Source organism: Macaca fascicularis, chromosome 17, assembly GCF_037993035.2.
Source record: "Macaca fascicularis isolate 582-1 chromosome 17, T2T-MFA8v1.1".
Lineage (NCBI taxonomy): Eukaryota > Metazoa > Chordata > Mammalia > Primates > Cercopithecidae > Macaca > Macaca fascicularis.
The window spans coordinates 103562392-103587236 of NC_088391.1; the positions used below are offsets into that span (position 1 = coordinate 103562392).

The 24845-nt window shown below is 51.8% G+C and overlaps 3 protein-coding genes and 1 long non-coding RNA gene across 23 annotated transcripts in view; 2 read left to right on the forward strand and 2 right to left on the reverse strand.

Moving 5' to 3' along the window:
- Window positions 1–2295, forward strand: part of F10 (coagulation factor X) — a 28847-nt gene extending 26552 nt beyond the window's left edge. Inside the window, exon 9 of the mRNA XM_005586296.4 lies at window positions 272–2295. The gene's annotated coding sequence lies outside the window, so the exon portion shown is untranslated. The remainder of the gene's footprint in view (window positions 1–271) is intronic.
- LOC141408918 (uncharacterized) lies at window positions 860–4313 on the reverse strand. The gene is made up of 4 exons (XR_012426606.1): window positions 3978–4313; window positions 3501–3700; window positions 2931–3041; window positions 860–2060 (listed from the first exon to the last, which is right to left on the reverse strand). It is a non-coding gene; the product is annotated as an uncharacterized lncRNA (long non-coding RNA).
- Window positions 2828–18536, forward strand: PROZ (protein Z, vitamin K dependent plasma glycoprotein). Of its 13 annotated transcripts, none has more exons than XM_065533025.2 (8): window positions 2828–2913; window positions 4140–4303; window positions 5876–5900; window positions 8652–8801; window positions 10167–10298; window positions 10649–10780; window positions 15673–15790; window positions 17736–18536. In XM_065533025.2, exons 2-8 carry the CDS (start codon window positions 4263–4265, stop codon window positions 18245–18247), a joined length of 1110 nt encoding a protein of 369 aa, XP_065389097.1. In that variant the 5' UTR covers window positions 2828–2913; window positions 4140–4262; the 3' UTR covers window positions 18248–18536. The 13 variants fall into 13 exon arrangements, with proteins under 13 accessions (XP_065389097.1, XP_045233472.1, XP_065389099.1 ...); XM_045377537.3 differs by having other exon boundaries at window positions 10713–10780; XM_065533027.2 differs by having other exon boundaries at window positions 10224–10298.
- Window positions 9848–24845, reverse strand: part of PCID2 (PCI domain containing 2) — a 51691-nt gene continuing 36693 nt past the window's right edge. For 4 of the 8 annotated variants that reach the window (XR_012426603.1, XM_065533030.1, XM_065533033.1 and 1 more), the window contains one exon: window positions 23908–24579. Coding sequence is in view for 5 of the 8 variants with exons in the window: in XM_065533030.1 (XP_065389102.1) it covers window positions 24490–24579 (90 nt within the window). In the remaining 3 variants the exon portion in view is untranslated. Of the gene's footprint in view, window positions 10844–16603; window positions 19228–23907; window positions 24580–24845 lie in introns of those variants that run through there. The other 4 variants (XM_065533032.2, XR_012426605.1, XM_065533031.2 and 1 more) reach the window with 4 other exon arrangements.

Below are 24845 nucleotides of genomic sequence, written 5' to 3' on the forward strand. Positions count from 1 at the left end.
CTTGCATGGTGGGGGCGCACGGACATCCCCCGGGTGGGTGACCTACTCACCAGGCGGTGACCTACCTCACACCGTGGGCCCCCACCCTGGCCACCCTTAGAATCCCCTGGGGGCTTTAGCATGCCTGCATCCAGGCCACAGCCTGGCCCCTGAAATCAGTCTCTGGAGTGAAGCTGGCCAGGGGCTTCTGGAAGCTTCTGGAGCTCCTCAGGGGCTGAGTGGTGGTGGTGTGGCAGGAGGGGCTTCAGGGGGCTCCTCCTTCTCTCCTCAGGTCCAGATGTTGAGTCCTTACCCCGCTGCATCCGGCACTGTCCCTAGGCCTCAAGTTAAATGGCCATGAAAACCAAGTGAACCTTCAGTAAACAGAAAAGACTCCAGACAAGGCCTGCCGTGTGTCTCCCAAACATCCCCTGCAGTTTGCGTCTTGTGTAATGTCCCTAAGCAAAGTTCAACAGTTCTAGTACAAAAACTCCCCCCAAAAGTCATGAGCTGGGCAAAACCGTTCGTAAACAGACGTTGCGAAGTTAGGGAAAATCAAAGTGGACAGGTGTTCGACCTCCCAGAAACGGTCTGAGGAGGGGCCTGTCTCCCAGCGTGGGCGGGAGGGCGTTCCTGGCCTGCCCGCTCTGAGGCCTCCTCCATGGAGCCAGCTGTTGGGCTCCTCGCCAGCCCTTGCTGGAGGAGCGGCTTCTGCCTCGGAACTAGCACGTGTTGGGCTGCATTTCCTAGGCAGCAACGTGGTCCCCACAGCCCCAGAGGTAAACCCTGGACTTAGATTCCCGTTTCTGGAAATCAAAGGTTGAGTGGGGTCCAGAGAGAACTCTGGGGAAAACTTTACAAGTGAAGCCCGCCATCGCCATCCCTGTCTGCACCTCTGGTTCCTGCCACACTGGGTGCCCAGTGCCCGTGCCCGCCTCGGGATAGAAAGGAAACCAGAGGCTGCAGAGAGAAGGGCCTGGGGGGTCGCAGCTCAGCATCTGCCGAAGCCCCATCCAGAAATAGGGTCTCGTCCAGGGAGGTGCGGGAGGAGGCCTTGGGAGGGAGGCAGCGGGAGGAGAGGCCCCAGTCCTGGACGCGTGCTCGGTGTTAACGTCTCAGCTCTGTGGGCTCCTGCGCTGCTGTGGCGGGGATTTTCTCTCTGCCTGAACATCTCCTCCTTCGTAAGTAAAGGCAAGTGGGTTAAACCCACGTCATCTCCATGTTCACTCAGAATGGGCTAGGCCTTGGCCAGGGGACACTCTGTGACCTGAGACCCCCAGAATCCCCTGAGGGAAGCCCAGCTCTGTTTCGGGAAATAACTGAAGTGGCTGCTCGTGTGAGGTGAGACCCTGAGGACCGCAAGCAGCAGGCGGTCACGGCGGGGAGCAAAGAGGGGGGAAGTGATTCCCCCGAGAGTGAGGGAGAGACAACCTGCAGCAAAGCCCCATCGCCTCCCGCAGTGACTCCTCCGCTCCCCCTGGGAGACCCCTCAAATTCTCCAAACCTTGCTTCCCTCTGCCCTCCTGGAGCTTGGCCATTTCAGCACATGCACTGCCATCCTCCCAGTCGTTCAGCCCAAACCTTGAAGCCATGCTGCCCGACCCCATTCATCATGAATCCCATCAGCTTCCCCTTCGTGAAGCATCCAGACTGCAAACGTGCTTCCCGCTGCATGGCTGCACCCCCGCCCCGTCCGGGACTAGCCAGCAGCCTCCCTTTTGACTTCTCTGGAATGTTCTGTTCTCCACACAGCAGCCACAGTGATCCCTTCAGAGCACAAATCTTTCCATGTCAATTCCTGTTCCCTCCAGTATCTTCCCAACACAGTGGAAAGGAAACACCAGGTTCTTACCTCAGGCTTCAAGTGCTGATACGGTTTGGCTGTGTCCCCACCCAAATCTTGTCTTGAACTGTAATTGCCATAATCCCCACGTGCCGAGGGAGGGACCCGGTGGGAGGTGATTGGATCATGGGGGAGGTTTCTGCCACGCTGTTCTTGGGACAGTGAGTCTCATGAGATTTGATGGTTTTATAAGCATCTGGCATTTCTGCTGCTTGCACTCGTTCTCTCTGCTGCCACCCTGTGAAGAGGTGCCTTCTGCCATAATTGTAAGTTTCCTGAGGCCTCCCCAGCCATGTGGAACTGGGAGTCAACTAAACCTCTTTTCTTAAATTACCCGGTCTTGGGTATTTCTTCATAACAGTGTGAGAAAGGACTAATACAAAGGGCCTACATCTGAAAGCAGCAAATTACAACCCTAGGGCCAAATCTGGCCCCTTAATAGCTCTTATAAATAAAGCTTTATTGGCACAAAACCAAGTGTTCATTCATGATTGCCTGTGCTGCCTCTGATACAATGGTGCTGAGCTGTAGTGACAGACACCATTTGGCCCTTACCCCCTTTCTCCCTCCTCCCTCCTCCCTCCCTCCCTCCCTCTTCTCCCCTTCCTTCCTTCCATCTTCCATCCTTCTCTCCCTCACTCACTCCTTTTTCTTTCCCTCGTTCCTTCCTGTGTATTCCACACACACTTAGAACATAAGCTGCATTGTGACTTTGTCCCACCCACTGCTGTGTCCCCAGGCTGGGGCTGTGCCTGTCTCACCTCCAACTCACTACACACGGCATGGGTGTCTCCTTCCACCATGCACCTGCTGCCTTTACCCTCCATTCTCTGTCTCCCTAAATATCTCCCAGGGCCCTCTGAGCCTTCACTGTTCATTTCTCTGCCTGGCCTCAAACAGAAAACGTCAGGAGGGAAGCACACAGCTGTGCAGGTCATGCCCCGAGGCTCCTGCTGCCAGCACCTCCCCCAGCCTGGACTTTGGCTGTGTTTGCAGCCCTGTCCCAGTGCTTCGGGTAGGAATGGCAGGCTGCATCCCGCTGCTCCAGGGCCTGGTCCTGGTCCTCGCCCTCCAGCGTGCGGAGCCCTCAGGTAGGCGTCTGGCTTACCTGTCTGTCGTGCCTGTGCTGTGTCCTTGATTCAGTCCACGGTGGATTTGTAGGTGACACTTTTCCCAGAAGCCGGAGGAGCCCTGAGTGCCCAGACTTGTCTTAATTCCCCTGAAAAAGCCGTTTAGGTCTTTATCATTTGGTGACAAGTATTTGGGACATGATGGTGTCACTTGGGGTCCTCCCAAGAGATGCCCAAATGGAAAGAAGCGTGTGTGCAGGAGATTCGGTGGGGAAAGGCCAGGAAGGGGGGAGGGGGTGGGGCAGGCCGAGCCCAGACTGCAATGTGGGCAGAGAGCGCCTTGGCCAGGCCGGCCAGGAGTGCTCAGTCTTGAGTCAGGAGACACAGCCAGGGAGCAGCCACCCTGCCCGCCTGCCACCCTTCTACCACCAGCCACTTCGCTGGAGGAACAGCCACGGACTCCATCCTGACTCTGCCTGCACAGGCGTCCAGGAAAGCTGCAAGTCAAACACCCAGCATCGCTGCTGGCCCCATGGTCTCCTGCTGGCCCCATGGTCTCCCTCTGGAGAGGCTGACCCCCCGCCCCCACCGCCCTGCCCAGCACTTACCGTGGCTGGACTTACCTGAGCCGTCCCTGCTGTAACCCTCAGCACCGAGAGAAAGAGAGGCAGGATGTGAAGGGCCTGGGCTTTGACCCTCCGGGAGAGGGAGAGAACGTGCTTTGGGGCCCTTGGGCAGGAAGAGCCTCTAGAGACCACAGCCGCGGGCAGACTGGTTTGCCTTCTCCTCCTGGAAATCGCAGAGCCTGCTGCAATGTATAAGTTTCTTCTCTTTGTGTTTTATCAAGATGTTAAATCCTGTGCACAGAGGCAGCACAGGAGCTGATGGCTCTTGGTCCCCAGTTCTCCGCACAATGACCTTTGACCCCAGCTCGGCCTTCCTTCGCACTCGGACCCAAAACCCAGTTGGAGACCTCCCTCCTCCACTTTCCCGACTGAGGCCCGTGGCCTCTCTGCAGAACCTTAATGTATCTGCACTGATCCCGGGGCTGGTCCATTCGCCCAGAGGATGAAGTGCTTGCCTACCTCGGGGGAGGTAGTGGCGGGGTGGTCCTGAGGCTCTCGAAGGCTGAGAGCCTGTGGAGACGGAGGGGCAGGGGCTGGCGACTGGCTGGGGTGGAAGCCAGGCAGTTCTGGAAAGCAGGGCCCTCGGTGCTCCCAGTCACCGTCTTCTTGTCTTGTCTGTAGTATTTCTCCCGGCCTCCAAAGCAAACGACGTTCTGGCGAGGTGGAAGCGCGCGGGCTCCTATCTCCTGGAAGAACTCTTCGAGGGAAACTTGGAAAAAGAATGTTACGAAGAAATCTGTACCTATGAAGAAGCAAGAGAAGTGTTTGAAAATGAAGTGGTCACTGTATGTACCCCCCACCACGAACCACAGGCTTCCTCGTTATTTAGACTTCTGCTGACCCAGGGAGCATCATTTCTCAGAGATTCAGCTTAATTAATTAGCCTATTTACTTACTGATGAGGTTGACACAATCCCAGTTTTACAGATGAGGAAACAATTTAGAGAAGTGACTTAATCCACCCACTGATCCACCCTTACCTACAGCAGGTGAGTGGGGCCGGAAGTCAGCTCAGACCCCACTGGACTTTCTTCAGGTCAGGCAAAGCCCACACACTGATCAGACAGTCCAACACACACGCCGCCCAGCTTGCGGTGACTTTCAGAGAACTTCATGCTTTTAATAGAGACCTTAAAAAAAAACTTGAAAACAGAAACGTCCTCTCTGGGATGCCACATAGTAAGAAAATCATAATCCGTGCTTGGGATTACATAAATGATTTGCTTCACATGTGACTGTGTGTATGCTCTAAATAACACAAGTAAGAATTTGCTATTTATTTATTTTTTGTATTTTTTTGAGACAGAGTCTCGATCTGTGGCCCAGGCTGGAGTGCAGTGGTGTGATCTTGGCTCACTGCAAGCTCCGCCTCCCAGGTTCAAGTGATTCTCCTGCCTCAGCCTCCCAAGTAGCTGGGACTACAGGTGCCCGCCACCACGCCCGGCTAATATTTTTTGTATTGGGGTTTCACCATGTTGGGCAGGATGGTCTCAATCTCCTGACCTCATGATCCACCCACCTTGGCCTCCCAAAGTGCTGGGATTACAGGCACAAGCCACCGCGCCCAGTCTAAAATTGATTCTAAATTAAATGTTGACCTGTTTCTCAAGTATAATTTTTAATGTTTTTAAAATTCTAGTTTCTTAAATACCTATCTATAAGATAACTTATGAAATAGATCATTTTTAATACAACTCAGAGAAATCCTACAGGCATGTGAAAAGTGTAAAAATTTTTCAAAGTATTTTGCCCTAAATTTCATTTTTCAAACTTCTGGTACAGAAAATTGTTTTTCATTTACTACTTATGACATTGTTCAAGTTGTTAGAAGTCCAAATATGATCTTGGGATATGCCATTTTTTATACATTTTCTTTCTAGGCTTCAAGTCTGAATAATTCTCCTAATTTTAGATACTCCTACTCCAAACTAAGCGTCCCCACTCCCTACACAGGTACATATCTTTAAAATTCAACTCGGTTTATGAAAAGTGAAAAGGTGATGTGACTTCTCTATCACATGCTTTTGTGGAGGGTGGCGTGGAGATTGGCCCTAGGAGGGAAGGGCCACATTAGGGGCTGTGTGTGGCGGGTTTGTGCCACGTCACAGACTCCGGCTTTCCTCAAATAGGTGCTGGTAAGCACATGTTGAGTAATTTATCTTACAGATACATCTAGTTACTACACATTTAACATAAACAATTAGGCTGTAAAACAGGAAAACCGTGCATTGTTTCAAACACTATTGTCCCATTAGGTGAATAAAATCAACATTTTCTTACCTTCAAGTTCATCTACAGGAAAGAATATAGAAAAACAAATGTCCTGTTTGTAACACTTTTATGTTTTAATTCTAAAGGATGAATTCTGGAGACGATATAAGGGTAAGCGGTTTCCTTCATCTCCTCAGAAGTATTAATTCCTCGGGATGAGGTGAGGGGTGGGCTTAGGACGCTTCATGACCCCAGGTCGGCGGATGCCAAGCCTTTGGCTCCAGAACCCGTGATGTCTCTCCAGGGAAGGGCGCAGCTCGGACTCTGCCCGAGGACCAGGTCAGGAAGCCCCCGGGCTCTGCCCCCAGGGCCACAGGCAGCGGCCAGTTTATCTTGCCCAGCGTCTGGGTAGTTTCTGGGCACTCTAGGACACAGGCCACAGGCCAGGAGGCCCCCCGAGAGCAGCTCCTCCATCCGCCTGGCTCCTGGGCTCCTGGCTCCTGGCTCCTGGGCTCCTGGCTCCTGGGATCCTGGGATCCTGGTTCCTGGGCTCCTGGCTCCTGGCTCCTGGGCTCCTGGCTCCTGGCTCCTGGCTCCTGGGCTCCTGGCTCCTGGGATCCTGGGATCCTGGTTCCTGGGCTACTGGCTCCTGGCTCCTGGGCTCCTGGCTCCTGGCTCCTGGGCACCTAGCACCTGGCTCCTGGCTCCGGGCTCCTGGGCTCCAGGGCTACTGGCTCCTGGCTCCTGGCTCCTGGCTCCTGGGCTCCTGGGCTCCTGGCTCCTGGCTCCTGGCACCTGGGCTCCTGGCTCCTGGGCTCCTGGCTCCTGGCTCCTGGGCTCCTGGCTCCTGGCACCTGGGCTCCTGGCTCCTGGCTCCTGGGCTCCTGGCTCCTGGCTCCTGGGCTCCTGGCTCCTGGGCTCCTGGCTCCTGGCTCCTGGCTCCTGGCTCCTGGCTCCTGGCTCCTGGGCTCCTGGCTCCTGGCTCCTGGCACCTGGGCTCCTGGCTCCTGGGCTCCTGGGCTCCTGGGTTCCTGGGCTCCTGGCTCCTGGGCTCCTGGGCTCCTGGGCTCCTGGGCTCCTGGCTCCTGGGCTCCTGGCTCCTGGGTTCCTGGCTCCTGGGCTCCTGGGTTCCTGGCTCCTGGGCTCCTGGCTCCTGGGCTCCTGGGCTCCTGGGCTCCTGGGCTCCTGGGCACCTGGCTCCTGGCTCCTGGGCTCCTGGCTCCTGGGTTCCTGGCTCCTGGCTCCTGGCTCCTGGGTTCCTGGCTCCTGGGCTCCTGGCTCCTGGCTCCTGGCACCTGGGCTCCTGGCTCCTGGGATCCTGGGATCCTGGGATCCTGGTTCCTGGGCTCCTGGCTCCTGGCTCCTGGGCTCCTGGCTCCTGGCTCCTGGGCTCCTGGCTCCTGGCTCCTGGGCTCCTGGCTCCTGGCTCCTGGGCTCCTGGGTTCCTGGCTCCTGGGCTCCTGGCTCCTGGGCTCCTGGGCTCCTGGGCTCCTGGGCTCCTGGCTCCTGGGTTCCTGGCTCCTGGCTCCTGGGCTCCTGGGTTCCTGGCTCCTGGCTCCTGGGCTCCTGGGCTCCTGGGCTCCTGGGCTCCTGGGCACCTGGCTCCTGGCTCCTGGGCTCCTGGCTCCTGGGTTCCTGGCTCCTGGCTCCTGGGCTCCTGGGTTCCTGGCTCCTGGGCTCCTGGCTCCTGGCTCCTGGCACCTGGGCTCCTGGCTCCTGGGATCCTGGGATCCTGGGATCCTGGTTCCTGGGCTCCTGGCTCCTGGCTCCTGGGCTCCTGGCTCCTGGCTCCTGGGCTCCTGGCTCCTGGGATCCTGGGATCCTGGTTCCTGGGCTACTGGCTCCTGGCTCCTGGCTCCTGGGCTCCTGGCTCCTGGGTTCCTGGCTCCTGGCTCCTGGCTCCTGGCTCCTGGGCTCCTGGGTTCCTGGCTCCCGGCTCCTGGGCTCCTGGCTCCTGGGATCCTGGGATCCTGGGATCCTGGTTCCTGGGCTCCTGGCTCCTGGCTCCTGGGCTCCTGGCTCCTGGCTCCTGGGCTCCTGGCTCCTGGGATCCTGGGATCCTGGGATCCTGGTTCCTGGGCTCCTGGCTCCTGGGCTCCTGGGCTCCTGGCTCCTGGCTCCTGGCTCCTGGCTCCTGGGCTCCTGGGTTCCTGGCTCCTGGGCTCCTGGCTCCTGGCTCCTGGGCTCCTGGGCTCCTGGGCTCCTGGGCTCCTGGCTCCTGGGCACCTGGCTCCTGGGCTCCTGGGCTCCTGGGCTCCTGGGCTCCTGGCTCCTGGGCACCTGGCTCCTGGCTCCTGGGCTCCTGGCTCCTGGGCTCCTGGCTCCTGGCTCCTGGGGAGCCTCATGCTGCAGCAGGGTCAGAACCTGTCTCAAATTTTGGAAAGTGATGGCCCCCATGGAGACTTTGGTTGCGGGACTCCTCCCGAGGTAGGAGTTCTAGGTGGGCAACTGCAGAAGAGCATGGGACAGAAGTGACGTAGATGGAGACCCACAGGGCTGGGGGAGGCCTGGGAATGAGTAAGCAAAGAGCTGCAGCCACCACCAGACAAGCATGGAGACAACTGGGCACAGAAGGAAGCGGGAGAGGCCTGGGAGGCCGGAGAAGGGCTGATGGGGCGGGACAGAGGGGGCCACATGCGGACGAAGAAAGGGTGCCCAGCAGAGCGGGAGGCACCGGCAGCCGGACCTACGTTCTGAGCGGGAGTGTCCTGGGGGCCAGACGACAGCATGGGGAGCAGCACGAGTGGGCTCAGTCCCCGTCCCTGCCATCCCCTGCCCCCCAGCCTCCTCCTGCTCAGGTCCCCGTCTCTGCCACCTCCCCCCATCCTCCTCCTGCTCAGGTCCCCATCCCTACCGCCTCCCCCACCCTCCTCCTGCTCAGGTCCCCGTCCCTACCGCCTCCCCCACCCTCCTCCTGCTCAGGTCCCCGTTCCTGTCACCACCACCCTCCTCCTGCAGGTGGCTCCCCGTGCATCTCCCAGCCCTGCCTCCACAACGGATCTTGCCAGGACAGCATCTGGGGCTACACCTGCACCTGCTCCCCTGGCTATGAGGGCAGCAACTGCGAGCTGGGTGAGGCCCCGGCCGTCCCCTTCCCCCAGGGCCTCCCTGGGCAGGCAGGCCTCACATCCTTGGCCAGGGTCCCAATGGGCCCCTCTTGGGGTGTAGACACGAAGGTGCCTGTGTGAACCACAATTTGGCTCACCCCAGTGGATTCCTCTCATCCCAATCAGATTCTCCTCTGGAAACCACACCCAGTGGGGCTGGCAGAATTCTGAGTTGCCCCTTCCAGACAGGTCCCCCATACTTTTCATGGCATGGGCCCCCTCTCCTCCCCACCCCCGCCTCAACCATTCACAATCTGCTCACAGGCTGGGGGTCACACACAGGCGTCCTCAGGGCTGGACCTACCCCAGTGGGAGACTGCAGACCAGGAAGACGAAAAGCACATAAACAAATATCCTTAAATATCCGCCAAATGTCAGTGTCCGTAATCGCCAACTACAGCAACAAGTGTGCTCCGTCCTCAGCACCGCTGGTCAACTCGGAGCCCGTTTCTCTGGGGAAAAACCTTCCTTCCAGCCCAGCCCTCTCCTCCGAAATCCGGATTTCTGCTCCATCTGCCTCCTTGATGCCTCAGCTAGTGCCTTCACAGACATCCCAAATTTACCACGCACCAAACGGGGCTTTGACCTTCACCCACCTGCCCCTTTCTTAATCTCCGCCCTCTGGGTGGACAGCCCCCATCCCCGCTGCTCGGCCAGCACTACGTCTCACTCACCCCTCCCATCCCACGACCCCGCCTCACAGCAGCACATTGAAGGGAACAGCCAGTGCAAGGCAGCAGAGAAAACAGGTGTGTGGATTACAGTCCACGTGGAAATACATCCAGGGCCACATTTTCTAAGGACAGATGGAAGTGCCATCACTCATGGAGTCTTTTTTAAAATTTTTATTTATTTGTTTTTTTGAGACGGAGTCTTGCTCTGTCACCCAGGCTGGAGTGCAGCAGTGTGATCTCAGCTCACTGCAAGCTCCGCCTCCCGGGTTCACGCCATTCTCCTGCCTCAGCCCCCTGAGTAGCTGGGACGACAGAGGCCGGCACCACGACCGGCTCCTTTTTGTATTTTTAGTAGAGACAGGATTTCACCGTGTTAGCCAGGATGGTCTCCATCTTCTGACCCCGTGATCCACCCACCTTGGCCTCCCAAAGTGCTGGGATTACAGATGTGAGCCACCGCGCCCAGCCTCACTCATGGAGTCTTTGTTTTACATGCACATTCCTGAAATACGGAAGTCTGGCAAACACTGACACAAAGGGCAACGGTCTGAAGAGAATGAGGACACATGGACCAAAACACCAGAACTCTGTGTGCAAGGCTGTAATCAAATGCCAAGCCAGCATTTCTGGTCTTTTTTTTTTTTTTTCCTTTTCAGCTAAAAATGAATGTCACCCGGAGCGGACTGATGGGTGTCAACACTTCTGCCTTCCAGGACAGGAATCCTACACGTGCAGCTGTGCTCAAGGCTACAGGCTTGGTGAGGACCGCAAACAGTGCGTTCCCCACGGTGAGTGCTCAGACCACAGCAGCCTCCAGCTTCCAGTGCCAGTGACCCTGTCCACATCCTCCTTCCTTCTTCTGTAGTATTGGGTGAAGCCCACAGATTTGTGATAAGGAGTTGCCACGACTCAGAAGGTGGTCCGCGTCTCCATGCTGGAGCAATGGCAATGCTAGAAAGTGCAGTTTCTGTCACTCGTGCTTGCTCGGACCACGCTGAGCTAAACCATGAGCGCCGTGAGGGGGTGGCTTAACTCCAGTCTGAGTGTCTGTGTGAATTATTGCACATTCATCAGCATTAAGGATACGATTATAATGGTTAGTACCACAGCCGGAATTATGCAATGGTTAACACCACAGACAGAGTCCGATATTCACTGGGAAGGTGCTGATTTTTATTCTCATGTCGCTGCCGCAAATGCAGACCAGTGTGCCTGTGGGGTGCTGACCTCCGAGAAGCGTGCACTGGATCTACAGGACCTCCCGTGGCAGGTAACAGAGTGCTCTCCGCGTGCTTCAATTTATTGTTACGACTTTCACCTTACTTGTCATTTCCTAAAGAGAAATGTAACGACTAAGTGAATCAGTCATCCTGACTTCGATGGGCTACTGACTGCATTGACTAACCTCTATTCCCACTTCAAAGTGTTTTCTAATGCCAAGTTCATAACTTCAGCTGTCTTCATTGCTTGCCTCAAATACAAAAGGATAGCATTATTTACAGCCCCCAAGACCTTCCCTCTGCAGTTCCAAACTGTTACCAATGTCATTTCCTCAGAACATAAGCATCTCGAAGTCACAGCACGCCTGGGAAGCGCTTCAGCGATGGGCTGCCCCAACCTGGGGACCTGGGTGTCGTCACAGAGCGGCTGAGTGGCAGCTTGGGCACCAGCTCAGGGACTGACTCTGCTCTCGGCTGCTGGCCTGGCTGGCATTCTAGCTTTGTTATTTTGTTCACTAAATTTCTCTAGTTTGGCATTCACTTTTGTTCTTCTCCTTTTCCCTTCCTTGGCTGATTTAGAACTTAACCATTCACTTGTTTTGGGGGGGTTTTTTTGTTTGTTCTGTTTTGTTTTGAGATGGAGTCTCGATCTGTCACCCAGCCTGAAGTGCAGTGGTCCAGTCCCAGCTCACTGTAACCTCCGCCTCCTGGGCTCAAGCGCTTCTCCTGCCTCAGCCTCCTGAGTAGCTCGGATTCCAGGCATGCGCCACCACGTTCGGCTGATTTTTATTTTTAGTAGAGACGGGGTTTTGCCATATTGGACAGGATAGTTTCGAATGCCTGACCTCAAGTGACCCACCCGCCTCAGTCTCCCAAAGTGCTGGGATTACAGGCATGAGCCTCCATGCCTGGCCTCATCTTCACTTTGTTTATTTAATGGTCACTCTTGACACATAAACATCCATATTCAGCACATGTAAAGTCAGCTATTTCTCCCTCCTCAGGCTAAGTCCCAGCACCTCATTCTGGGTCCATTTGCTGTCTGGCCAGTATTTTATTCTTTTCTTGCTTTCTGTATAGCTTCACAAAATGGATATTACGATTTTTTTTATTATGGTTTTATGCCACCAACACTGGCTTTGATTTACTTACCTCATTTTCCACTTTCCTTGGCTTTCACACCTCTAACACTATTATCTCCTTCTGCCTGAGTATATCCTTCAAAACAGCCTTGTCCAACAGAAACGCAATGTAAACCACATAATTTAAAATTTCTAGTAGCCACAATAAGTAAAAGCATGTGAAATTAATTTTGATAATATATTTTATTTAACCCAATATGTGTCACTAGTTCCCCATGTAATGAATATAAACATTATTGAGGCATTTGCCTTTTTCCTTTACACTGAATCTTTGGAATCTGGTGTGAATTTACACTGAGGTGCAGCCCTCATGTCCACATCTGTACCCGGGTGTGGCGCCGTGTGGATGGCACAGCCTCAGGGGCCCCCTTCGTGAGGGCCTGTGAGTAACAAGCCCCTGAAGTTTCTGTGTGTGACATGCTTCAGTTTCCCCTGATTCTTACAAGATAGCTCTGCCCAGCCCACTCTGGCAGCCGTGTGGACTGGGAGAGAACAGGATGGAGCTCAAGGACTTGAAGCCACCCAGCTCCAGGGTAGAAAGGAAGAGACTGAAGGGAGGCAAAGCAGACAGAGTGATGGAAGGCGGGGATGGAAGCGGGAATGGTCTATCACCAGCTTCGTAAACTTCCTCTCAATCTTTTATCACCTTTCCTCCCCGAGCTTTCTAAAACAGTTCTTCCTATCGCTGTCTGCCCCATAAGTGCACTGAGGGTGGGTACCTGGGAGGCCCAGAGTGCAGTGGTCCTCCATAGGTGGTGACAGGGTCTGGCTCTACCACCTGCAGGCTGTCTCCAGCTTCCCAGCTTACCCAACTGAAGACAGGGTGTGGTTCTAGTCTGTAACCGTAACACTCATACCAGCAAGGCTAAGAGCCATATAACCGAGGAGGTGGCATTCTCTAAACACAGCTGGTGTGTTTAAGACACAGGACATTATTGGCTTAGGCAGGCTACATACTATTAGATTTTTACTCCAGTATTATACATTGTCCTGAAGTTATTTAACTGAATATATGGAATTCCCTAAAACAAACTTTGAAAAGGAGAATAATTAAGTGTCCTAGCAGGATATAGGGTTGAAGATTATTTTTAGAACTTCCTTGTTTCTTACATCCTAGGGAAGAAATTTTACTAAAAGTCTGGCAGACTGATGGCATAAGTGCCCCCTTCTCTCGAACTTGGTTTTATCCCCTTTAAAGTGAGGATCTCACCCCCAGAGTTGCAGTGAGGATTACAGAGAATGTTCTTGACTTATGGTAGGTATTCAACAAGTGGCAGCTATTACTCATAAACACATAAAGAGACCAGGAACGATGCCACGGTAAAGTTGAAAACTCTTTTTTACTTTGCTCAGCATTTTGTATTTTATCAGACTGTTGAAAATTGTAACACTTAACACTTCCAGAGCCAGCGCCCGTACTATGTGGGTACATGCTTTATTTCATTTAATCCTTCAAATAACTTGTTTTCTCCTTTTGCATCCCTGATAATATTATTTGCTCTAAAATCCCCTTTGTCTGATATGGATATAGCCACTTTAGCTTTCTAATTATTAGTGTTAGCATTATCTTTTTCCAATCTTCTACTTTTAACCTATTTGTATTTTGAAGGCCGGGCGCGGTGGCTCAAGCCTGTAATCCCAGCACTTTGGGAGGCCGAGACGGGCGGATCACGAGGTCAGGAGATCGAGACCATCCTGGCTAATACGGTGAAACCCCGTCTCTACTAAAAATACAAAAAACTAGCCGGGCGAGGTGGCGGGCGCCTGTGTCCCAGCTACTCGGGAGGCTGAGGCAGGAGAATGGCGGGAACCCGGGAGGCGGAGCTTGCAGTGAGCTGAGATCCGGCCACTGCACTCCAGCCCGGGCGACAGAGCCAGACTCCGTCTCAAAATAAATAAATAAATAAATAAATAAATAAATAAATAAATAAGGTACATGTTTTATATGTAGTATATAATTGGCTTTCATTTATATCTCTCTGTCTTTTAATTGGGGTATTTAGGCCATTTTACATTTATTATAATTGCTGATATGTTTAGGGTTAAAGCTATCATCTTGCTATTTTTTTTTCCTCATCTGTTCTTTCCCCCTTTTTCTGCCTTCTGTTAGATTAACTATATCTTGTTAGGATTCTGTTTTCGCTCCTTTGTTGGTTTACCATCTCTGGTTCTTTGTTGGTGGTTGCTTCCCAGTTTGGAGAATACATCTTTACCGTATCACAGTCCACTCCACCTTCGCCGACGCCACATCCGCTCGCTGTAGCGTGAGTCCTTAGCTGGGACCGCAGGTGTGCACCACCACCATGCACAGCTAGTTTTTAAATTTCATGTAAAGACGGGGTCTTGCTATGTTGCTCAGGCTGGTCTCAAACTCCTGGGCTCAAGCAATCCTTCCACCTCTGCCTCCTAAAGTGCTGGGATTACAGGCACAAGCCACCGTGCCCGACCGGCCCATTATTTTCAGATTTTTTTTTCTCTCCTCCTTCTCCCTGCTCTTTTTTGGGAATCTAACTACATGTATCTTAAGCTGTTTGAAGTTCCATAGCTCAGAGACGGTCTGTTCGTTTTTCAAAGATCTCCTTTCTTTCCGTGTTTTACTTCTGATAGCTTCTGTTGTGACGCCGTCCAGGTCATCGATCTGTTCTTTTGCAATGTCTAATCTGCCATTCATCCTGGGCAGGGGATGTTTAACCTCATATACTGTAGCTGTCATCCAAAAATTTAATTTAGGCTTTTAAAACTACATATTTTTGTCTCTACTTAACTTTTTGAATATTTGGACTATAGTTACAATCACTGTTTAATTGTCCTTGTCTACTAATATCTGTCCGTGCTGACTCAGTTTTGGGAGATTTTTCTTCTCATCATGGGTCACATTTTCCTGTGTGTTTGTATGCCTGGTGATCCGTAACGGGTTTCCAGACATTGTGAATTTTATCTTGTTAGGTGCTGAATATTTTGTGCTCTATACATACACTTGGATATTGTCCTGGGACTCAGTTAAGTTGGAAATACTTTCATCCTTTTGCATACTGCTCTTAAGATTTGTCAGTAGGACCAGGGCAGTGCTCAGTCTAGAGTTATTCTGAGTACTGAAGTGAAACCCTTCTGTGCATCCTGCCCCGTGCCCCCGAGTCAGGGATGTTTTAACTCAGCTGGTGGAATCGCTATTCCCAGCCTGCGTGAGTGTCTAGCACGGGTCCTGCTCACCCTCCTGAGTGGTTCTTTCCTGGCCATTATTAGTCTCCATGTGCACATGTGATCACCACTGCTCTGCTGAAAACTGCTAGGCATGCAGCCATCCTCCAGCATTCTCTACCAAGCTCTCTCCTCTGAAGGACTCTGTTCTGCAAACTCCAGGCACTGCGGCCTCACTGGGCTCTCAGCTTTCTCTCTTCAATTTAGGGAGTTGGCAGGGCTCCAACTGAGATGCCCCGTCCTGCCCTGTGCCAGGGAAATTCTGGACAGTAGCTGAGACAGTTGTTTCTTGGGGATTACAGTCCCTGAAAACCATCATTCCACAGATTTTGTCCATGTTTTGCTTCAGGTGGGAGGGTCAGTCTGATCACTGTTACCTCACCTGGGCCGAAAGGGGAAGTGCCGGCCCCATTTAATCCCTGAGCAAATAAAAGCTTAGATTGTCAGCAATTCGATAACAATCCTGTAGCCATTTGAGTGCTGGGGCAAGATTCAAATACGGCTGTCTGCCTTTGGAGTCCATATCCCTAACCAGTAGACTTTACTGCCCCTAATCCCGCAAACTGTCAGCAGCTATTTATTGCCTATTTTGATTTTTAAAGGTAAAGTTAACAAATGCCGAAGGAAAAGACTTCTGTGGTGGTGTTATAATACAGGAAAACTTTGTACTGACAACAGCAAGATGCTCACTGTTACACAGGAATATCAGTGTAAAAACATGTAAGTATTTTATCATGAGTTTTTATAAAACCACATTGGAAATACACTATTCTATGTAAGAATGAAATGAAAAATTTAAAATTGGACTGTTTGTTTCTAATGCAACATAGAACTGAATTTACTGTCAATAAAACTGAGATACTTATAAATTCAGAAAGCACATGCAAAATACCTAGCACACACCGGGGTCCAGCAAGTGCTAACTCACACTCAGCAAGGGAGGCAATCGCGACGGGCAAGTGCTAACTAACACTCGGCAAGGGAGGCAATCGCGACGGGCAAGTGCTAACTCACACTCGGCAAGGGAGGGAATCGCGACGGGCAAGTGCTCACACTCAGCAAGGGAAGGAATCGCGACAGTCAAGTGCTAACTCACACTCAGCAAGGGAGGGAATCGCGACGGGCAAGCGCTAACTCACACTCGGCAAGGGAGGGAATCGCGACGGGCAAGCGCTAACTCACACTCGGCAAGGGAGGGAATCGCGACGGGCAAGCGCTAACTCACACTCGGCAAGGGAGGGAATCGCGACGGGCAAGCGCTAACTCACACTCGGCAAGGGAGGGAATCGCGACGGGCAAATGCTAACTCACACTCGGCAAGGGAGGGAATCGCGACGGGCAAGCGCTAACTCACACTCAGCAACGGAGGAAATCACAGCCTACTAAAGATGACTTCTTTTCCCACTGAAATCGAGCAGTTGTGGCATAAGAGATGGGTAATTGACTAAAAATCAGAAGAATGGGGCTTGAATCCCTCAGCAGTTGAGACTTTGGGCTGAGACAGTGGCCTTTTCATTGGCTTATCTGTGCCTATTTCTTTTTTTTTTTTTTTTTTTTTTGAGACAGAGTCTCACCCTATCCCTCAGGCTGGAGTGCAGTGGCACGATCTAGGCTCACTGCAACTTCCGCCTCCCAGGTTCAAGCGATTCTCATGCCTCAGCCTCCCAAGTAGCAGGGATTACAGGCGCCCACCACCGTGGCCGGCTAATTTCTTTGTAATTTTGTAGAGATGGGGTTTCACCATGTTGGCCAGGCTGATCTCGAACTCCTGACCACAGGTGATCCGCCGGCCTTGGCCTCCCAAAGTGCTGGCATTACAGGTGTGAGTCACTGCCCCCGGCCATGTGCCTCTTTCCTTATCTATCCAAACACACAATAGCTTCTAGCCCATCGGGAGGCTGCAAAGTTCCGTATTAACCTGTCAACATGCTCTGTAATGACTCTGAAGAACCTCAACATAAATATGTTTTTACTCTTCATCCTTAATTTTTTTTTTTTTTTTTTTTTGAGACAGAGTCTCACTCTGTTGCCAAGGCTGGAGTGCTGTGGCACGATCTCGGCTTACTGCAATCTCCACCTCCTGGTTTCAAGCGATTCTCCTGCCTCAGCCTTCTGAGTAGCTGGGACTACAGGCGTGCACCACCACGTCCCGCTAATTTTTTGTATTTTTAGTAGAAACAGGGTTTTGCTATGTTGGAAAAGCTGGTCTTTACTTCTGGCCTTAAGTAATCCACCTGCCCCGGCCTCCCAAAGTGCTGGAATTATAGGTGTGAGCCACTGCGCCTGGTACCCTTACATATTTTTCAATCAACAAAATAACCTGAAAACCACTTCTCAACAGCCAATGTTTGATTGGCCTGGAGAAGTTCCACATCACTGCTCCCTACTTTTTAATCATTTCACCACACCTCACTGTACTCCAAAATAGAAGAACTGACCTTGACTGTTTTTAAACGCCGTGGCACTTGGTTGCAATGGTGCAATCTGCGAGTGGCCTTTCTGTCCACAGAAAGGGACAGTGTCCACACCATGGGGCAGTGAGCCTGCGGGTCCTCCAGGGTCGGTCTCTCCCTCCTCACGTGGCTCACTGAGAAGCTCGTTTCTGAGCATTATGTCACTCTTGAAAATCAGACTGTAAAGAACTGGTGATTGTTCATGATTTCAGATTTTAACAGAACGAGCCAAGACCCACTGATGATCAAGATAATGCGTGCCCATGTGCACATGTGGTATGACGCGGACACGGGGGAGAATGACCTGTCACTGCTGGAGCTGGAGTGGCCCATCCAGTGCCCAGATGCGGGGCTCCCCGTGTGCACCCCTGAGAACGACTTCGCTGAGCACCTCCTCATCCCACGCACTGGGGGCCTCCTCAGCGGCTGGGCACGCAATGGCACTGACCTGGGCAACTCGCTAACCACGCTGCCTGTCACACTTGTGGAGGGGGAGGAGTGCGGGCAGGTCCTGAATGTGACCGTCACCACCAGGACCTATTGTGAGAGAAGCAGTGTGGCGGCCGTGAACTGGATGGAGGGAAGTGTGGTCACCAGAGAGCACAGAGGCTCCTGGTTCCTCACAGGGGTCCTGGGCTCGCAGCCAGCAGGAGGGCAGGCTCGCATGGTCCTTGTCACCAAGGTCTCCAGGTACTCACTCTGGTTTAAATGGATCATGAACTAACTGAAACCCAGCCAGAAAGAACACAACCTGAAGTGGGATTCCAAGCTTGCATTGCCACCACGGAGCGCACTGAAACTTCACCACACGCTTAGAGGCCGTCACAGTCCCAGGCCACCGCTCAGCCCCAGGCCACCCGCTCAGCCCACGAAGCAGCAGAGCCGCCCTTGCTGGGCCATTTACCGAGCACTGTGACCTTTCTTTCCCTGGATCTCTTTCTCTCAATAGAGACCTTCAGAAAAAACATGAGATGCATTAAATAATAAAATAAGATAATCTGTCAGTCATAAAACAGTCTGGTTTCCAGAACATCTTTCCTTCTCCAAGTCCAGTGTTCTCTGTGCTCAGGGAACAGCCACCCCGGCCCGCACACAGGCGAGTGTGTTCTGGTGCAGAAGCCGCAGCAATCGCCGGTTACAGCAGAAAGTGACCTCCTCTGTCGGTTCCCCAGTTGCCATGGGGACTGAGGACCATGGCTCAGTGCAGCAGCAGCCACTCAAAGCAGGTTGGCAATGGAGGAGAACGACCCTGGGGGTACCTCAGAGAGGCAGCATTAGAGGAAAGGGCCAGGGAGCACGCGAGAGGCTGAGGAGGCATGTCAGCGTCTCACGGGGTTGTGCACCAGCCCTTCTCTGGGAGGGTTCCCACAGAAGGTTCCAGGGCCCCGGGTCAGGGCTGAGCACTGAGTCCCAGCTCTCTGCTCATCCCACCAGGTGGCTCTTAGACAAGTGCTCCACCTCTTCATGCCTCAGGGTCGTCCAGGGTGGAGTCACAGCGCCTCACCAATGGGCTGATGGGCAGCTAGGGCGACGCTCAGCACTGTTGTGGCTTGAGTGTGTGTCCCTTCAAAACTCGAAATTGGAACTTACCCCAAGATGACGGCATGGGGAGGTGGGGCCCTCGGGAGGTGATCAGGCCATGAGGGCTCTGCCAGCCCCTTCCATCTCTTCTCCCACGCGAGGATGCTGCAGCGAGGTGCTATCCTGGAGACAGAGAGCCCTCAGCAGACACCAAATCTGCCGGCACCCAGATCTTGGACTTCCCAGCCCCCAGATCTGTGAGAAATGAGTTCCTGTTGTCACCAGGAGACTCCATGGTATTTTGTAGAACAGACCAGGACAGCACATACTGAATCACAGTGACCACCTGCTGTCATGAAGGCTGCAGCTGCAACCCAAGTACCAAAGACAGGGCTGCAGTCCAGCCCCCAGTGAAACTTCCTTGGAGACTGGAGCTCCTGGCGGGGTCTGAATCTGCACTGAAATGGACAGAAATGGTGTAAATGTTCACATTTTAACTCTGACTTAGTTAAGGAAGGGACACAGCTGCTTCTCCACCAGTGTCCTTGAGCGACACAGAGCTCACAGCGGCTGCCTGTGGGAGGTGGGCAGACGAGGGCCGCTCAGCTCAGGCAAGGGTGAGGGCCAGCTGCAGGCGCCTTGGCCAGCAGAGCCTTGTTGAGGAGCACAGAGGACTTTTAAAAAGGGGACTGAAAATGTAGGCAGACAAACAGTCTCTTGAGTTGAAAACAAGTGACACATAACTTGGGTTTTTAAGCCTTACTGTTCTTCAGCACACTCTCTTTCATTTACTCTTTAATCCCAGAATTAAACTTCTTTTCTCCAATCTGTAGATGAAATGGCCCATTTCTCTGAAAGGACCTTGGCGAAAAGCAACACTGTAATTTAAGGCAAATTAATGGGGAGGGGAGTTTAAAATTCACTAGGGTGAGTTTTAAAGTCTTAGTGAATTTTGGCTGTATTATTCTCAAACTACAATAAGGTAATTAAGTCACTGCTTTAAATGCCTACTAATGATTTTAAAATCCGCTAATGAACATGGCAGGCTTTCTGTACACAATGCTGCAGAAATGTCTGCAATCTTGCTTCTGGTACTTCTATTACAAATTTGGATTTACTAAACTAGAGTGGAAGCCCTGCTTGAAAACTATTCCAGGCTGGGCGCGGTGGCTCACGCCTATAATCCCAGCACTTTGGGAGGCTGACGCGGGTGGATCATGAGGTCAGGAGTTCGAGACCAGTCTGACCAACATGGTGAAACTCTGTCTCTACTAAAAATACAAAACAAAACAAAAAAATTGCCAAGTGTGGTGGCTCACGCCTGTAATCCCAGCTACTCAGGAGGCTGAGGCAGGAGAATCACTTGAACCGGGCAGGCAGAGGTTGCAGCGAACCGAGATCATGCCATTGCACTCCAGCCTGGGCAATAGAGCAAGACTCCATCTCAGAAAAAAAAAAAAAGAAAAGAAAACTATTTCAAATACAGCTGGGCAGAGGCAAAGCATACGAAGACCCTCCCTGCATAATGGTGAAATCTGTGAAATCAGGGACAATCAGAGAAAGCTACAGGCCAAGACGTCAGCAGACATGAGGGGCCTTCGAAATGAAAGAACTACTCTACTGGTGTTTAATGACACGTTTAGAAACCGCACCATAAACAAATCTAACAAAACAATAAAACTCAAGAAAAGGGAAGCTAGCTATGACTCTGTTTTCCTTGTTTTTTGAGACAGGGTCTCTGTCTGTCACCCAAGGCTGGAGTGCAGGGCACGATCCTAGCTCATTGTGGGCTCGACTTCCTGGGCTCAACTGACGCTCCCACCGCAGCCTCGACTACAGGTGCCACCACCATGCCCAGCTCATTTCTGTATTTTCTGCAGAGATGGATTTTGCCATATTGCCCAGGCTGGTCTCGAACTCCAGGGCTCAAGCAATCTAACTGGCCTCAGCCTCCCAAAGTGCTGGGGTCATAAATGTGAGCCACCACGTCCAGCCTGTGATGATGTTTTAAAAGGACCAAACAAGTTTACACTTGGGCAGAGATTAAGTCCAACATCTGAATCCATGCAAACACACTGATATATGCCCACATGGACACCCATGAACTTGAATGCTGCCATGCTGGACGTAGGCCTTGATATGTTTTGGCTCTGTGTCTCCACCCAAATTTCATCTCGAACTGTAATCCCCAGGTGTCAAGAAGTGACTGGATCATGGGGCGGCTCCCCCATGCTGTTCTGGTGATAGTGGGGCAGTCCAATGGGAGCTGATGGTTTTAAAAGTGGCAGTTTTCCCCACGCTCGCCTCCCCTTCTGCCATGATTGTAAGTTTCCTGTGCCCGCCCCGCTGGTCATGTGGAACTGTGAGTCCATTAAATCTCTCTCCTTTACAAATTACCCAGTCTCGGGCAGTTCTTTATAGCAGTGTGAGAACAAACTGACACAGGCCTGAACACCAAGAGGTAAATGTAAGGACACCTACACTGAGGTTGTTTCTTTCATTGCTAAGAATAACCATCCAATTACCTTAAAGTATCAGTCCTTGACTTTAGGTGTCACTATGGATGGTTCAATGTTACCCAGAAATGTTGACAAACCTGAACTTTCTACCGCTATTAAATCCAGAATGAAATTCAGGTATGTCAGTAGAAATTCCAATATTCAAATTACTGTAAGAAAATCACTTAAATCAAAAGTTGAAGGATGTTCAAGGCCCATGCTGAGCAGCAGGGAAGATCAGATTTCCTTACCCAACACTGAAAGAGAACAGCGCCCCACTGGACACATGAGTAGCTAGAAAACAGACGCAGCACCCAAAGCCTTCACCGACATGAGTTCGCTCCGTGTCTGCCCCACAGGACGTAGGAGGCACTTGTCACGACTGCCAGCGCTGAGGACCTTGCTGCTCATGGGGAGCAGCTCTGTAGGTCAAGAGGATCCTTGGCATGAAGTCCACAGGCACAGGCGCTTGCCCTCCTGCAGTTCATGTGTGTGCGCGGCAGTCCACGGCTGGAATCCGGGTGTGACTTAAGAGAGAGCAGGGTATACAAGAGATCTGGCTTCCCTGGCTCTGCTGGGATCTGCGCTCCCAGAATCCAGCTCCCTGAGTGTGGAAAGAAACAGGGGAGCCCACCCATAGCCCTGCTGAGCCCCAGGTGAGAGCCCAGGGCTGATACATGGGAATGAGTCACCTTCAGAGGGGCCCATTCAGGCCCCAGAAGAGCCCACAAACTTCCCCGCCCAGCCCCGAAGAAACTGTAGACCTGCAGATGTAGGAGCGAGCTAAGGAGTGCCGCTGAAGCCCTGGGGCAGTTCCTGCATCCAGGGGAACCTGAGGAAGGAGCCACACAAAGTGAGTCCTGCACTGTGAAGCCCAGAGAGACAGAAAGAAGGATTCACACTTTGTAGCATAGCTTCTCCTTGCACAAGCAGCTTTCAAATGCAGTAACTTAGCAAAGATGAGCTAATATGGTTTGTGTGTTCTTCTTTAGTAAATTTGTCATAAACAGGGAAATGTGCACACTCTGAGAAATGGCAGTGCTGGGGACTAAACTGTGTCCTCCCAAATTTCTTACGTTGAAGTACTAACCCCCAACGTGACTGTATCTGGAGGTAAGGTCTTCAGGAGGTAACTAAGGCTAAATGCGGTCATAAGGGTGAGGTCCTAACCCAACAGAACTGTGGCCTTATAAGAGGAAGAGAGCCAGGTGTGGTAGCACATGCCTGTCATCCCAGCACTTTGGGAGGCCGAGGCGGGAGAATTGCTTTAGCCCAGGTGTTCCAGACCAGCCTGTGCAACATTAGCAAGACCCTGTCTCTACAAAAACTAAAAAAATTAGTTGGGTGTGGTGGCATGCACCTGTGGTCCCAGCTACTCGGGAGGCTGAGGAGGGAAGACCACTTGAGCCCCAGAGGTTGAGGCTGTAGTAAGCACTGACTGCACCACTGCACTCCAGCCTGGGCAACAGAGCGAGGCCCTGTCTCAAAAAAAAAAAAAAAAAAAAAAAGAGAGAGTCATCTCTGTCTGTACCATCTCTAGCACAGCAAGAATACCACCATATTCTTGAGTGCGCAGCTCAGAAGACAGTCCTCCCCAGAAGCCAACCATGCTGGTAACCCCATCCCAGTCAGACCTGCAGCCTCTAGAACTGTGAGGAAATACATTCCTGTTGCTTAAGCTGCCCAGCCTGTGGTATTTTGTGATGGCAGCCCAATAGCCCAATGTGAATGGCCCGACTTAGCAACTGTCAACCTCACCATGGTGCCAAAGGGACGCACTCAGGGGCAGCCATGCCTCAGCGTCCACACAGCCCTTCGGTTTCCACTCTCCGTGCAGCACTCGGTAAGCTACACGAGATATTTACACTTTTATTTTTATTTATTTTTTTGAGACAGAGTTTCACTCTTGTTGCCCAGGCTGGAGTGCAACAGCGTGATCTCAGCTCACTGCAACTTCTGCCTACCTCTGCCTCCCAGGTTCAAGCGATTCTCCTGCCTCAGCCTCCTGAGTAGCTGGAATTACAGGTATGCACCACCACGCCCGCCTAATTTTGTATTTTTAGTAGAGACAGGGTTTCTCCGTGTTAGTCAGGCTGGTCTCCAACTCTTGACCTCAGGTGATCTGCCCGCCTTGGCCTCCCAAAGTGTTGGGATTACGGGCGTGAGCCACCACGCGTGGCATCTACACTTTATTATAATATAAGGTCGGCTTCGTGTTTGATTTTGCCTAAGTGGAGGTTTCTGGGTATGTTAAGGCAGGCTAGAGTAAGCCATACTGTTTAGTAGCAGGTGTATTCAAATGCATTTTCAACTTAAGATGGTTTTTTAAAAGTAACGTGTTTTTTTTCAACCAACAAAGCAAAGGTAAATAAAGTAAGTTTATTGGGATGTAACCCCATCATAAATTGAGGAGCATCCATACGGGCAAGCTATAAAATCTGGAAAATTTAAATCAAATTAAATTCTGCTTTTAAAAAGATGCCTTAAGTTAACCAAGCATTTTGATAACATATTCAAATTTAATATATAAAAATAGATGTATCCTGGAAGATATAATGAAGAACATGCCATGTGTATAAATTCAGAATACCCTTTTTATACAAAGAACTACAAAAAGTTACAAAGACAGCCTTCAGGAACCACACTTAGGAAAAGTGAGCCGGAGCTGCCTTCACGCAAAGCCTCCTTCAAAGAAGTTTCACAAAGACTCCAGAACCAGCCGAGTTTTGTGAAAAAGGAATTCCAGGTTTTCATCAGGCTGAAATTAGTTACAAACGGAGGAGACTGACTCGGGTGTGCTGAGAATCTCAGCCTCGGCATCCCAGGGAGAAGCGCCTCCCAGAGTTCCGGCTTCAGGGAGCCTTGTCGCAGTACCAGACTGGTCTCATCGGCACAACCAGAACAGAAAGAAACAACTGCTCACCCGTCCTCAGGGCTTCGGACACACTCAGCACACCGTGGACAGCGGAGGAAATGGGTTCTGCTTGCTGACCACCAGCTTCTGATGCTGATGCGATATGTAGCCTTTGATGTGGCCCTGCAGGACAGAAAGGCAGGAGCTCGTTTACATTTCTGGATCTGAGTCATGTCCAAGATGCTGGGTGATCTAATAAATTTGGCATTAAGCATTGTTCCCCAAGAGTGGCACAGTTCAGTTCAGCAGGAGGACAATGAATAAAAATAAATACAATCGACCCTCCATATCCATGGTGGGTTTCACATCCGTGAATCCAACCAACTGTGGACTGAAAATATTTGGAAAAAAAAAAAAAACGCATCTGTATTGAACATGTACAGATGCTC